Genomic DNA, 15,974 nt, shown 5'->3' with positions numbered 1-15,974 from the left:
TGATTTCTTGTTCCACTTATTTATGCATTCATTGGTTGATTCTTGTATGTGCCCTGACCAGGATCGAACCCACATGACGATGCTCTAACCAACCGAGCTACTGAGCCAGGATTTGTGCTGTACCTTGATTGTGGGGCTGATTATTCCACACAAAACTGTGGACCTAGCCGAAACCGGTTTGGCTCAGTGGATAGAGCGTCGGCCTGCGGACTGAAAGGTCCCAGGTTCGATTCCGGTCAAGGGCATGTGCCTGGGTTGCGGGAACATCCCCACTGGGGGGTGTGCAGGAGGCAGCTGATCGATGTTTCTAACTCTCTATCTCTCTCCCTTCCTCTCTGTGAAAAATCAATAAAATATATTTTAAAAATAAAAAAAATAAAAAAAACTGCGGACCTAAAAAAGGTCAATTGTACTGTATGTAAATTATACCTAAAATAATGTTTACTTAAAAAAAAATCACTACTTCTGGGATTCCCTTTATTCCTCAGTTTGTCAAGAATCCTAGAAAGAGGATTTAATATCAAAATAATATTTATAGGTTACAACCCATAGAATAAAATAAGAAACCCAAAAACTATATAGAGCCATTCATAATGTATACATTAAAAGTTTGATGAAAATCAAAATAAAGTATCTTCTCACAAAACATCATTTAATTACAAAGAGGAATCATAACCTTAAAATGGAGAGAAGCCTGACAAATACCACTCTCATTGAATATGGGGGGTTTTTTTAGAGAGAGAGGGAGTTGGAAAAAGATTGGCTGCCTCCTGCATGGCCCTACTGGGGATCGAGCCCATAACCCAGGCATGCGCCCTGACCGGAATCAAACCAGCTACCTTTTGGTGCATAGGAGGACATTCAATCAACTGAGCCACACTGGCCAGGGCCACCCCCTAATTATAATGAACACCATTAGTAACAGGACAAATGAAAATCACTCACTTAGTGAGATGCAAGGACATCACTTCTGTGCTACGCCTGCCAAAGATGCATAATCTGAATCTATTCACAAAAAACATCACACAAACCCCAACTAAGGGATATTCTTCAAAAGTGGCAAGGCCACAAAGGTCAAAAACAAATTGTTTCATGTCAAAATAGAAGACTGAAAAGCTGTTCCAGACGGAAGGCGACTACAGACAACAAGTACATGAGATTTTGAACCAGACCCTTTTGCTACAGAAGACAGTAATGGGACATTAGATAAAACTTAAATGGGGTTTGAGGGTCCAATGGCAACAATTCCCGCTGCTCATTTCCTGATTTTAATGGCTCTATTTTGGTTTTATGTAGGACAATGTCCTTACTTGTAGGAAATACACAGGGAAATATTTTGAGGTGATACAGCATGAGGTCAGCAACTTATTATCAAAGTAGGAAAATTATCTGTATGGTACTTCCAACTTTTCTGTAAGTTTGTGATTGTTTCAGAGTAAAAAAAGTCTTCAAGAAAGAATCCAGGGACAGTCAAGGGCTGTCACGTCATCCCATACCCCAATGCAATAGGAGAGGGACCGGACAATGAAATCTATATTCCTCTAAAATTGACAATAAAGTACCACAGATTTGGGACCTCAAAAACATCTGCCCTTGACAATGCTTTATTTTCTAAAGCATGAAATCCAGCCCAGCACAGAGACCTATGTTATTTGGATACGGAATGATCCAATAGGCCAACAGACAAGAGGTTTGACCTACAGACGTAGACCGCTAGCAGTGGCAGTATTAAAGTGAGATGCCAATGTATATTAAAGTCAAGATCCCAGTGGAATAGGTACAGATCTGTTCATACTGTACTTTTTATAATCACCGCTATATTTCAGAGTTCCTATTAGCACTCTTAAACGGAAGTCTCCAATTTAAATAATACTTCTGCATTATGGCACATCATCAAACAAGTGAACCCAGTTTTCACAAGAAAGGAAGACTACTTTTAAAATGGAGAGACATTCAGCCCTGGCCAGTTTGGCTCAGTGGATAGAACATCTTTGGACTGAAGGGTCCCAGGTTTGATTTTGGTCAATCGCACATGCCCTGGTTGTGGGCTCGATCCCCAGTAGGGGGTGTGCAGGAGGCAGCCAATCAATGCTTCTCTCTCATCACTGATGTTTCCATCTCTCTCTCCCTCTCCCTTCCTCTCTGAAGTCAATAAAAATATTTTTTAAAACAATAATAAATAAAATACACACTAGATTTCAAAGACTTAACAGGAAAAATAGAAAATGTGAAATATTTCATTAATGTTTTCATACTGACTATATGTTGAAACGATAATATTTTGAATATACTGTGTTAAATAATCTATATATGTAAAAGCCTAAGTGATTGTTATGACCGGATAACCAGGCGACCAGCTGGTAGCTATGTCACACACTGACCACCAGGGGCAGACGCTCAATGCAGGAACTGCCCCCTGGTGGTCAGTGCACTCCCACAGCCAACTTCCCACAGCCAGCCAACCGCCCACAGTCCCTCCCGCAGCCCCTCCCCGCCACTGGCCGGCCGGCCCAATCAGCTCCGATCGGGGACTTGGTGAGACTACCCTGATGGTCCCTGATCGCAGGCCAGGTCAAGGGACCCCACCTGTGCACAAATACATGCACCAGGCCTCTAGTTATTTAAATAATTTAAATAAATTTTAATCCACTTGTTATTGTTTTTAATGTGGCTACTGAAAAAACTTAAATCACATATATATGGCTTGAATTGTATTTCCACTGAACAGTACTGCCTTAGGCCATTTTTGAAATCACACACTGTTACGCAGCAGGAACTAGGGAAGAGAATAAAGATGGACTTCCCAGAAAAACACTGAACTAGATCTAGGACAGGTTTACCCTTCAAGATATAATCTTTTTAAGGATAATCTCTGGCTATCTTTTTACAGTCCACGCGGCCTGAAGAAGCAAATATCCGGGGTACCTGGAACTCCGATGCACTACTCCGCAGCTGGCTCACGTTGGGTAAGGACCCGCCATGGTACTGTGTCAGGCGCAGTTGCTGAAGCTTCTGAAACTGAACCTGGAAACAAAGAGATTTCAAAAACTTTCAGACACACACACACAAAATAGAGAGAAAAAACCCCAACTTTGAAACCTGACAGCAAAGGTCTCAAGAAAGCACCCCAGTGTGGTGTTTTGTAGAGAAATGGTTCAAGAGTGGGAAGTCTTGGTTTCAATTTCTTCTCTACTCAAACTGTTAGGTTTCCGGTGCTTTGTGGGTTTTTATTTCTCTATTTTTGGAAAGAATTTATCCATGTTCCACATGTCCTGGGTGCCATGACAGTCCTCTTGCAAGACCTTTGAGTATGTATGTGTAGGAAAGGAGGCACAATCTTTAACAGTGACAAAGAATTTCTTTTTTTTTTTTAATTTATTGATTTCAGAGAGAGGGAGAGAGATAGAAACATCAACGATGAGAGAGAATCATTGATCGGCTTCCTCCTGCACACCCCCTATTGGGGATCGAGCCCGCAACTTGGGCATGTGCCCTTGGCCGGAATCGAACCTGGGACCCTTTAGTCCACAGGCCGACACTCTGTCCACTGAGCCAAACCAGCTAGGGCAGGGAATTTTGTGAAGAAAAACTAAGCCATTGTCTAGGAGTCTGTGACATTAGCTGTCCTCCCGTCTCCATGTTCTTTTCCAGTCGTTCACCTTTATGTGTAAAGACTGCAGAGTTGTAATCATAACACAGGTACACTCTTAAGCCTTTTCTAGATTACATAATCATATTTCATGGCAACATAACACTTCTTCTGAATCATTTCCATAGGACACATTCCAAAGAGTGATTACTAAGTGTCTCTGGGTATGGGCCTTTTAATGCCTCTCAACACATACTCCCAAAATGTTTTCCCAAAGGGTATACCCATGTACATATGAGGGAACAGTTTCACCAAAAACCTCGCCAACATTGAATAAGACCGTGAATTGGGGTAAGAAAAGAGGCCGACTGAACGAACAGGTACAAGATGGCATTCCACTGTTTCGACATGCCTTTCTCCTGCCAGCTCTCCCTTGCTTCGTTTTTCAAAAGGCAATAAACTGGTTACAGTTCTTGTAAACCCCAAAGTGGTCCAATTTGGTTTTTAAGAGTTCTCTTTCTAAAATAATAAATGACCTCTGCGGTTATATAACCCTTGGCATTTATGATTCATGTTGGGAGGAAAGGGTGGATGGGAGCCCCAAGACAGATTCTGACCCTTTCATTACTCTTTCTCTTTGTTGAATTAAAAAAAATACCAGATCTGAGTCTCCACTGCCCACTTCATCTCTAACCCTCACCGCCACCACCCGGGAGGCTGCGTTTAGACCTGGAGACCCAGACTTAGGGAAGTTCAGAGGCTTATGCAAGGTCATAAAGCTACAGGAAGCCGCGCTATGGAGGTCTAACTAAAAACCCTATTCTTCCTTTTCTTTTTTTAAAATATATTTTTATTGATTTCAGGGAGGAAGGGAGAGGAAGAGAGAGACAGAAACATCGATGAGAGAGAATCACCGACCGGCTGCCTCTTGCATACTCCCCACTGAGGACCGAGCCCACAACCCAGGCATGTGCCCCTGATGGGAATCGAACTCAGGACCCTTCAGTATGCAGGCCAACACTCTATCCAGTGAGCCAAACCTGCTAGGGCAGTGGTCGGCAAACTCATTAGTCAACAGAGCCAAATATCAACAGTACAACGATTGAAATTTCTTTTGAGAGCCAAGTTTTTTAAACTTAAACCATATAGGTAGGTACATTGTTATTAACTTAATTAGGGTCCTCCTAAGGCTTAGGAAGAGCCACACTCAAGGGGCCAAAGAGCTGCATGTGGCTCGCGAGCCGCAGTTTGCCGACCACGGGGCTAGGGCAATCCATATTCTTTCTTATTTCTGCCAAATTCTTTTCTTTTCTTTCCTTTTTTTTTTTTTTTTTTTTTCATTTCTCTCTCAATGACCATACCGCTTACAAGCTTAGAGAAAAGTGAAGTTTGGTTAACCAAAAGCATTGCTGAGCCCATAAAGCCCTCTGGTTTTTTGTTTTTCCATTTATTATGAAAAGTTTCAAATATAGGTAAAATAGACATAAGCATGATGAAATCCCATCTAGCCATCTTCCAGCTTCAACAATGTTCCCAACTTATGTCTAATCTTGATCCATCTTTACCTCCTCCACTGCCCACAGCAGTCCACTAAGAGAAATCCTGGGAACAATATTCCATATTTCAAAAGATAAGGACTTGTATCTATTTGGAAGTTTTAAACCCTTTAGCAGGCTTACTTTCCTTAAGTTCTGTTTGACCTACAGAGTTTTATTTCTCAAACATACTTCCCTGGGAGACGGTTATGACCTATTAATCAAAACCCAGATCTGAGAGTCAAATGAGAGGAAGAGGACATGGTGAGCTTTCCCATCGATCAGCTGAGTTATAAGAATAAAGTCTCAGCTTTTGATCTTAACATCCTTAAAGTTCTTACCAGAAGCATTTGACTGCTCTGTCCTTGAAATTCTCTAGACAGAATTCTCACCCTTCTTGATCTAGAGCCTTTGATTCCTTCTTCCATCAATCCATCCATTTGTTCACTTACATACAAACTTTTTAAAAATAAATATATTTTGCCTTAGCTGGTTTGGCTCAGTGGATAGAGTGTCTGCCAGCGGAATGAAGGGTCCCAGGTTCGATTCCAGTCAAGGGCACATGCCCGGGTTTCGAGTTTGATCCCCAATAGGAGACGTGCAGGAGGCAGCCAATCAATGATTCTCTCTCATCATTGATGTTTTTATCTCTCGCTTCCTCCCTGAAATCAATAAAATATGTGTGTGTGTGTGTGTGTGTGTGTGTGTTTAAATATATATTGTTACTGAGAGGGAGAGAGAGAGAAACATCAATGATGAGAAAGAATCATGGACTGACTGCCTCCTGCACATCCCCCACTGGGAATCGAGCCTGCAACCCGGGCATGTGCTCTGATGGGGAATCGAACCACGGTCTCCTGGTTCATAGGTCGATGCTCAACCACTGAGCCACACCGTGTGTCAGGTGCTGTGCCAGGCACTGGCCTATGAATCTGACTATGTACCAAAGTGCCTGCCTTCAGAGTTCTCACAAAGGCTTCCACTCCGACCCCAAAGCCTTGACGCTTCAGCCAAGCTAAGTTAACATCTAGCTAGACCTCTGCCGCCTGCTGAGCTGAAGGCCCGCTCACAGTCTCCCTCATCTGCTCTCCCTCCCAAAGCGCCTATTTCTAGGGCCTTCAGAGGCCGCTGCACTAGGCTGGAAAGGGCTCTGGACTTGGAATTAGAGGACCTGACTGTGTAACCTGGAGCTACCATGCGGCTGGGCCAATTACTCTGCTGTCTATTTCACAGACGCTGTAAGGATTAAAAGAAAGAAGAGGCATGACAGTGGTATGCAAAATGTAAAGCTCTGGGCAGCTTCCCAAGATATCATTATTGCAGATATTCTCAACTACCCCTGCACCCTTGAGCAATTTTGGTATTTCCCTCTTTTGAGAGGTAGAACCACTGAACCAGAAAGAACCTTAGAGGCTGTCTGAGACACGGTCCTGACAGCTCACCGATGATGCAAATGAGAACCAAAGAATGATTAGTGTGAAGCAGAGGTCACGGACTAGCAGGCCTAGAGAGTTCTGTTTAACCCACATGACTTTGAACCACTCAAAGTTCAACATTTTAATTTTTGCCCGAGCCGGTTTAGCTCAGTGGATAGAGCGTCGGCCTGTGGACCGAAGGGTACCGGGTTCCATTCCGGTCAAGGGCACGTACCTTGGTTGCAGGCTCCCCCTGGCCCAGGCCCTGGTCAGGGCGCTTGCAGAAAGCAACCAATCGAGGTGTTTCTCTCACATCAATGTTTCTCTCTGCCTTTCCCTCTCTCTTCCACTCTCCCTAAAAATCAATGGAAAAATATCCTCAGGTGAGGATCTAAAAAATAAAATTTTAATTTTAAAAATTGGAAGACTGCATAAAAGCCTGGATTTCCAGCTTCTCACTGAGATCAGACAATACTGAACCCATATTCTTTTTTTTTTTTTTTAAGTATATTTTATTGAATTTTCACAGAGAGGAAGGGAGAGAGATAGAGAGTTAGAAACATCGATGAGAGAGAAACATCAATCAACTGCCTCCTGCACATCTCCCACTGGGGATGTGCCGGCAACCCGGCACATGCCCTTGACCGGAATCGAACCTGGGACCCTTGAGTCCGCAGGCCGACGCTCTATCCACTGAGCCAAACCGGTTTCGGCTGAACCCATATTCTTACAAGGCAAATGCATGGAGCAGAGAAGTGACCGCCCCGCCTCATTGTACCCTATTATTCCTCCTGCAGCCTGAGATCAGCTACTATTTATCATGTCATTCCTGCTCCCTCCACTCATTTCCCTCACCGGCCTTACCCTGTAACTAGAGTAAGCCACCTTTAGACTATAGTCACACTTCAGTGGCATTTCCTTCATGGTCTATAAAATGAGATCCAACCTTCACTAACGCCTTTTTGAAAAAGTATCCTAATAGTCAACACAATCCCCAACAAAATCCCAGCAGGCCTTGCTACAGAAATTGACAAGACAATTCTAAAACGTATGGATGTGCAAACAACCTAGAATAGCCTAAGCAATTTTTTAAAAGAGCAAAGTTGGAGACCTCAAGTTGTTTCATTTCAAGACTCACTATAAAGCTACAGTAATCTAGGCATTGCATTATTGTGAAAAAAAAAAGAGATAGAGAAATCAACAGAACAGAAGAGAGAGTCCAAAAATAGACTCACACATATATGGCCAGTTGATTTTTGACAAAAAGTGTCATAGCAATAGGGAAAGGAAAGTGTCTTCAACAAATGCTTCTAAAGTAGTTAATATCTAGACTTTCAGTGTGACAGCCAGTTTCAAACCCCAGCTCTACCACTTACCAGCCATGCAACCTTGCCTCTCAGGCCTTAATTTGCTCGTCTGCAAAATAAAGAACATTCTAGAAACGTATTCCATAGGGTCGTGAGGACTACACGAGATAAGGAATGTAAAGGGATCAGTACACTGCCTAGCAAAAAGATAATGTTCAATTCTTAGCCCAAACCCAGTCTTTGTAGCCTCCTCCGTCTATTTTTAATCTAAAAATAATGTTTCTTACAAATATTCAAGCCTAATTAACGTTCCGGGTTGACGTGCCGAGTTTATCCTGTGGTTTCTCAATACTACAAGTTGTCCTTCAAAGCTGAACTTCTGGAACAGGTTCCCAAGCCTGTCTCCATTTTTCTCCCATTCATTCCTCAATGCCTTACAACCTCCCTCGCAGCCAATGTAGTGGCTCTCACCAAGGTTACCGGTGACCTCTACGTGACTAGTAGACCAAAGGACATGTCCTTATCATGTTAGATCAAGTCAGCAGCACTGGGCTGGGCTTGTTGACATTCTCTCCTCTTAGCAATCACCCTCCTTGCTTTTCTGTCTAGTGGCTCTTCAGTCTTCTTTGCTGGCGCCTCCTCCTCATCCCCTTTAAATGGTGGAGCTCCTTGGGCTCCTCCTAGGCCCTCTTTGCATCTCATTCTAAAGCAGGGATCATGAACTCAAATGCCTATAGTTGCCAAGCATGGAAGATAACTAAACAAAGTGGGCTGGAATCCCTGTGAGGAACACCATAGGGAGTGGTGGGGACTGCGGCAAAGTGAAGAACTCATGCATGCCCTATCTAATAGTGGCAGCCACTATTCGGCTCCAGGTAACTGCTGCCTTGCAGAAATGTAGGATGAGTGTTGTTAGATAAATCTCATTTTTCAAGAGGCCAAAGTCCCTATTTTTTTTTTTTTGCATGTTGCTTCTTTGTTTCTTTCTTTCTTTCTTTCTTTCTTTCTTTCTTTTATTGATTTCAAAGAGTAAGGGAGGAGAGATAGAAACACCAATGATGAGAGAGAATCATTGATCGGCTGCCTCCTGCACGTCTCCCCACTGGGGACTGAACCCACAACCTGGGTATGGGCCCTCGCTGGAAACTGAACTGAGACCTCCTGGTTTATAGGTAGATACTCAATCACTGAGCCACACTAGCAGGGCCAGAGTCCATATTTTATTTTTTTTTTATTTTTTATTTTTTTTAATATATTTTATTGATTTTTTACAGAGAGGAAGGGAGAGGGATAGAGAGCTAGAAACATCGATGAGAGAGAAACATCAATCAGCTGCCTCCTGCACATCTCCCACTGGGGATGTGCCCGCAACCCAGGTACATGCCCCTGACCGGAATCGAACCCGGGACCCCCCAGTCCGCAGGCCGACGCTCTATCCACTGAGCCAAACCGGTTTCGGCCAGAGTCCATATTTTAATGTAAAATCTCAATATTCATTGTTGGCCCTAATTTTGAAAGAAAAAAACAAAACAAAAACAAAACACACACACACACACACACACACAGACACACACACACACGTGCGCGCGCGCACACACATTTGGGCACCCCAACCAAATTAAAAACATGTCAGGCGGCCAAATTAGTATTTAGGCCACCAATTTGCAAGATCTGTCCTAGAAATTCTTCCCCCGCAACTGAAGCTACTCTTGCAGCTACACACCAAAGATTCCCACGTTTATATCACCAGCCAGGACTTCCCTCCTGAGCTCCAGGACCACTTAGCTGGACCATCACTACTCACACACCTTACAGGCACCTCCAACTCAGCATCTCTCTTTTTTTATTTTTTAAAATATACTTTATCGATTTTTTGCAGCGAGGAAGGGAGAGGGATAGAGAGTTAGAAACATCGATGAGAGAGAAACATTGATCAGCTGCCTCCTGCACATCTCCTACTGGGGATGTGTCCACAACCCAGGTACATGCCCTTGACCGGAATCAAACCTGGAACCCTTCAGTCCGCAGGCCGACGCTCTATCCACTGAGCCAAACCGGTTAGGGCTCGCTCTCTTTTTTAAGAAAATATATATATTTTTTTAAATATATTTTATTGATTTTTTAGAGAGGAAGGGAGAGGGATATAGAGTAGAAACATCGATCAGCTGCCTCCTGCACACCTCCTACTGGGGATGTGCCCACAACCAAGGTACATGCCCTTGACCGGAATCGAACCTGGGACCCTTGAGTTCGCAGGCTGACGCTATCCACTGAGCCAAACCGGTTAGGGCTAAAAATTTATTTTTATTGGTTTCAGAGAGGAAGGGAGAGACAGAGAGAGAGAGAGAGAGAGAGAGAGAGAGAAACATCAATAATGAGAGAGAATCACTGATTGGCTGCCTCCTGCACATCCCCCACTGGAAACCGAGCCAGCAACCCAGGCATGTGCCTGACAGGGAATCGAACCGTGACCTTCTGGCTCATGGGTTGAAGTTCAACCACTGAGCCACACTGGCCGGGCATCAAACTCAGCATCTCTTGACACTGAGGAGTGTGCTCCCACCTTGCTTCTGCCAGTGCCCCCCCTCTTAATGGAGGAGACCCTAATATGGCTCAAGTCTGAAAGCTGGGCTCATCCTCGAGTCCTCCCTCCTCCTCACCCGCCTCGTAAATTCACTAAGGCTGTCCTTTCAACCTCCTAAGTACCAATCTGTTCACCCCTCTGCCTCCCTGTTACTACCACCCAGTCAATGCCACTGGCACACCTCCTTAGAATAGTATTACAACCTCCAGTTTCTCTGCCACCTGCTCCTCTGTTCTATCCACCATTCTGGAGCTGGAGGCATTCTTTGAAAATGCAAAGCTCCCCTGGTTCAATGACTCTCCATTGTTCTTAGGATCAAGTCCTGAATCCTGTCTTTGGTTGTATCACAGCTATAAGCAAAGAACATTACATACAGGTTTATGTTTGAACATTTTCAAGTGATATCATCAAACTCATTTAAGTGAACGCTGAAGATCTGTGAAAAATTCTGCCTTTAAAAAAGTCTGGCCCTAGCTGGTTTGGCAAAGTGGACAGAGCGTGGGACTGCGGACTGAAGGGTCCCAGGTTCAATTCTGGTCAAGGGCACATGCCCAAGTTGCAGGCTCGACCCCCAGTTGGGGGTGTGCAGGAGGCAGCCGATCAATGATTCTCACTCATCATTGATGTTTCTGTCTTACTCTCCCTCTCCCTTCCTCTCTGAAATCAATAAAAATATCTATATAATAAAAGCCTAAGTGACCGTTACGGTGGAACTACTAGTCACTATGATGCTTACTGACTACCAGGGGGCAGACACTCAGTGCAGGAGCTGCCCCTGGTGGTCAGTGCACTCCCACAGGGGGAGCACCACTCAGCCAGAAGCTGGGCTCATGGAGGCTGGTGAGCACAGCGGTGGTGGAAGGAGCCTCTCCCACCTCCGCAGCAGTGCTAAGGAGCAGCAAGCAGGCGGGCAGTAAGAAGCTAGGGGTCCCGGAATGCAAGAGGGCGCAGGCTGGGCTGAGGGACAGCCGCCCCCCCCCCCCCCAATGCACGAATTTCGTGCACCTGGCCTCTAGTATTAAAAATAAAAAACAAAAAAAAGTCTGTACCTTACTAATGGCTTCAGGGATGTTTTAAAGGGGAGTCATGAATTGGGTGAGAAACTGGATCAACTCCAGGTACACAGACACAGAGAATGCATGTATCTGTACAAACATAATTTATGTATCTAAACAACACAAAATGACACAGACCCCAGCATTAAATCCTCAGCTTCCACCCGTTCTCCTCAATGTGCTCTGAGTTTGTCAAGCTCATCGCTGAGTCCAACCAAGGTCACATGTAAATGCCTGTGGACACCAGGCAGGTAATAAAAGAATGAAGCGAGTCAGGGCATGAGAAAAAAATTTTCTGCCCTGGCCGGCTTGGCTCAGTGGATAGAGCGTCAGCCTGCAGACTGAAGGGTCCCAGGTTCGATTCCGGCCAAGGGCACATACCTGGGTTGCAGGCTCGATCCCCAGTGGGGGGCGTGCAGGAGGCAGCTGATCAATGATTCTCTCTCATCATTGATGTTTCTATCTCTCTCTCCTCCCTTCCTCTCTGAAATCAATAAAGAAATATATATTTTTAAAAATTTTTTCTTGAAATCCTCAGCCTGCTTTTATCCATATATTTCTGAGTGTGATAGAAATCTAAATATAAGCATATTTCACTTTTCCCCTAACTTCACTAAAAGGAAGCACTATCAAAAATATGATAAATGGCACCCGACTGGTGTGGTTCGGTGGTTGAGCATGAACCACTGAACCAAGAGGTCACGGTTCAATTCCTGGTCAGGGCACATGCCCAGGTTGCAGGCGATTCCCAGTGTGGGGAGTGCAGGAGGCAGCCCATCAATGATTCTCTCTCATCACTGATGTTTCTATCTCTTTCCCCCTTCTCCCTTCCTCTCTCTCTCTAAAATCAATAAAAATATATATATATTTTTTAAATATATTTTATTGATTTTTTCACAGAGAGGAAGGGAGAGAGATAGAGAGTTAGAAACATCGAGAGAGAAACATCGACCAGCTGCCTCCCGCACATCTCCCACTGGGGATGTGCCCGCAACCCAGGTACATGCCCTTGACCGGAATCGAACCTGGGACCTTTCAGTCCGCAGGCCAACGCTCTATCCACTGAGCCAAACCGGTTTCGGCAAAAATATATTTTTTAAATGTTAACTGTCAAGTGACACCTCGCCTCCGTGGGGGATCACAACAGGGAGTGGTGTGAACTGTGGCCAATTAAGAGAACTCCCGCTCCATCCGAGGGGGCAGCCACCCAGCTCCAGCCAAGAGCTGTCATCCGGGCATTGAAGAGGAATGTCTCCCATTTTAAACGTATATATAATACTACATCATCTATGTATTTATACTTAAAGAATCCTTTTATATAGAGAAATACATAAATATTTTATACAGAAATGCACAAATCCACTTTCTGGGGGAAAAAACGTTGTTTTTCTGCTAAGATCTCCCAATTAAAAAATTCCGGCAACAGATTCAGGAAGTTTTTCCCCAACTCTGTGCTGATCAAAAAAAAAAAAAAAAAAAAAGGCGACTGCAGCTCCGTGAGCTGGACCACGCACGGGTTTGCAGCTCTGCACGCAGCCCATCTTCAGGCCGCGTCCCAGCCCCAGCATCTGCATCCTCCTCCAGCCCCCCGGGGGTCCCTCCAGGTCAGCATCGGGTCCCCCCAGGCCTGAGCCTCCTCCGCCCAGTCCCGCGCGGGCCCCGCCGCCGGGCTCTCCATCCTCCCCGGCCTCCCGCAGCGGTTGCTCAATCTCGCCGGGTGTTTTCCCGCTCGCGCCTCGCTCGCTCCTCCAGGACCCCCGGGGCCCCGGCCACGCTGTGCACCTTGTCCGCCCTCGCGAAGCACCCGGGCCGAACCCACCAGGCCGGCCCAGAAGGCACCTCCGAGGAGCGGGAGGGGGAAGGCGGTACCCAGACCCCCGGAGCCCGGCCCGGCCCCGAGCGCTCCCGAGGGCGGGGGGTGGGGAGGACGACTCTCGGGCCCGCGCCCCGACGCCCCGCAGTCCCGGAGGGCTCGCCGGCGGCGGCCGCTCGGAGCGGAGAGGAGACGCACTGCGCGCCGCCGGGCAGTCTGCATTTCCTCCCGGGCCCCGGCTCACCCTCCCCGGCAGGCCGCCCGCCTCGCCCGCGCGGTCCCGGCCCATCTCCCCGCAAGCCCGGCCCCGCGACCTCCCACCTCCACGGCGCGCGGTGTCGGGAAGCGGGGAAGTGCCGAGGCCGCGGCCGCCGGCCCCGCTCCCGGGCGCCGCCCCGGCCCGACCCCGCCGCCGCCTCGGGCCCGCCACCTCCGACCCGCCGCGCGGGGCCCCCCGCGCCCGCCGCCGCCCCCGCCCGCACCGGCCCGGGCCCTCACCCGCGACAGGGTGAGGTCGGTCATGAGCTGCTCGAAGGCCCGCGTCTCCTCGGCCTGGCGCTGCGTGTGCAGCGCGATCTTCTCACTGAACTTCCGCGGGTTGGCGCTGCCCGAGCCCGGCGAAGAGGCCATAGCGCGGCCCGGCGCTGGCGGAGGGGAGACGGCGGGCGCTGGGCCCGCGGCTCGGCCCACCCGTCGGTCCGTCGGTCCGCCGGCCGCCCAAGCCGCCGCCCGAGGGCCTTCCTCCGGCGCGACCCCGCAGAGGAGCCGCCGCGGCCCCAAAGCCAGCGAGCGGCCGGGAGCGCGCGAGGTCTGCCCCGACGCGCTGGCCCCGCCCAGGCCCCGCCCCGCGTGCCCAGGCCCCGCCCCGTGTCTCCCGCTAGGCCCCGCCCCCACGCGGCAGGCCACGCCCACCGACCTTAGAAGAACCCAGGCTTCCCCAGGCTACCGACCCCGCTGCGCGCTGACCCAGAGGAAACCCCCATCAGCAAAACACACGGGCCCCACGTGCGGGAGAAGCTAGCCGGCTATTTCACTGGAAACGCTGCAGTTTGGGCGCAGCCTGGCTTCTGTATTTACGTTACCATTTTGGAACGCTTTGAACACCCGAAAGTGTGATGGTCTGCTTCATGGCGTGACTGCAGTTTGAGCAATTCTCTCCTTTAGGTCCCACACTGCGGGCCCTCCGGCTCCCAGCCCGCTCCCTCCTGCGATTCCTTTCGCTGACCGTCTGCTCAGGCCCACCCAAGTCAAAGTTACTTAATCCGGATCTTTTTTAAAAACCATCTCCTGATTTGCACGGACTTGCGACACCATCCCCGGCCCTGGTGCAACCTCTTCCCTCCTCAGCGCAGGCTCCTTTCTCTGGTTCTTTCCAAGTCTCCCTGTGGCCTCTGCAAACGCAGGCTCCAGTCAAGTGTCATCCTCACCTTTTATTTTTTTATTTTTTTAAAATATATTTTATTGATTTTTTGCAGAGAGGAAGGGAGAGGGATAGAGAGTTAGAAACATCAATGAGAGAGAAACATTGGATCAGCTGCCTCCTGCACACCCCCTACTGCGGATGTGCCCGCAACCAAGGTACATGCCCTTGACTGGAATCGAACCTGGGACCCTTCAGTCCGCAGGCTGACGCTCTATTCACTGAGCCAAACCAGCTGGGGCATCCTCACCTTTTAGAACCAGCTCTGTCGGGAATAGCAGCGGCATGCCGCCCAGTGCAGAAAGTAATATTAACAACCCACGCCCTCCACCATCACGATGAAACATATCAAAACATTTTGCTTCACTTACTTGGTATTTAGTAAAGAAATACAAAATTAGAACAACGAAAGCCCCACCCTTCATCATTCTCCGTCCTCCCTAGAGATAGTCACTGTGCTCAAGTTAGTGCATTTCAGCCCATTTCTCTTCATGTTTTTATACTTCTATTGCATCTGATGTATGGCCCTGCCCACTGCGTATGAAATGCCAAATTTTTTTTGAAATGCCGATTTTTGTTTTTAAATCTTACAGAAATGACATGCTGAATAACCTTTTGCAGCTTTTAAAAAAAATTTTATTGATTTTAGAGAGGAAGGGAGAGAGAGATAGAAGCATCAGTGATGAGAATCGTTGATCGGCTGTCTCCTGCACGCCCCCTACTGGGGATCGAGCCCACAACCCAGGCATGTGCCCTGACCAGGAATCCAACCGTGACCTCCTGGTTCCTAGGTGGACACTCAACCTCTGAGTCACACCTGCGGGACCAGCTTTTTTTTCCCTTCTTTTCTTTTCTTTTTTTGAGATTCATCTGTTGTAACTACTGTGCAGTATTTCATTATGTTTTTCACATGTCTCATATACAGCACCAAGATGGATGGTTTTAGACTTTTTAATGTGACAACATATCTCTATTAGTTAGAGTTTAGTTTTTAGTAATTATAATTGATTTCTTCTGTTTCATTTTTGCTGCTTACTGTGCTTTTTATATTTTATTTCCTGATTTCCTGTTATATTGTCTGGGTTCATTTTTAGAGAACAAAATTCATTCAACATAGTTCAAGTACAAAAAGATTATTACAGGGTATAAAATGGCTTAGGGCTTGTTGGGGGATGGGGGGACTAAAGAAGCAGACTCCAAATTAAACATTCAGGCATGACTTTGAGAGCCATCCTGCAGAACCAGGCCACCAAAAG

General features: G+C 47.1%; 1 protein-coding gene across 1 annotated transcript in view; it reads right to left on the bottom strand.

Annotated features, from left to right (window-relative positions):
- The window catches only part of CRTC3 (CREB regulated transcription coactivator 3), a 104,527-nt gene extending 90,465 nt beyond the window's left edge, over positions 1-14,062 (bottom strand). The window contains exons 1-2 of the mRNA XM_070400668.1: positions 13,797-14,062; positions 2,926-3,024 (exon numbers count right to left, since the gene is read on the bottom strand). Coding sequence (XP_070256769.1) covers positions 2,926-3,024; positions 13,797-13,928 — 231 coding nt within the window. The 5' untranslated portion in view covers positions 13,929-14,062. The remainder of the gene's footprint in view (positions 1-2,925; positions 3,025-13,796) is intronic.
- Between the last annotated feature and the right edge of the window lie 1,912 nt (positions 14,063-15,974).

This window comes from Myotis yumanensis, unplaced genomic scaffold (genome assembly GCF_028538775.1).
Source record: "Myotis yumanensis isolate MYYU_CA2020_CCGP unplaced genomic scaffold, mMyoYum1.0.hap1 SCAF_20, whole genome shotgun sequence".
Lineage (NCBI taxonomy): Eukaryota > Metazoa > Chordata > Mammalia > Chiroptera > Vespertilionidae > Myotis > Myotis yumanensis.
The sequence above is the reverse complement of the archived record's forward strand: the minus strand, read 5'-3'. Positions and strand labels throughout refer to the sequence as shown.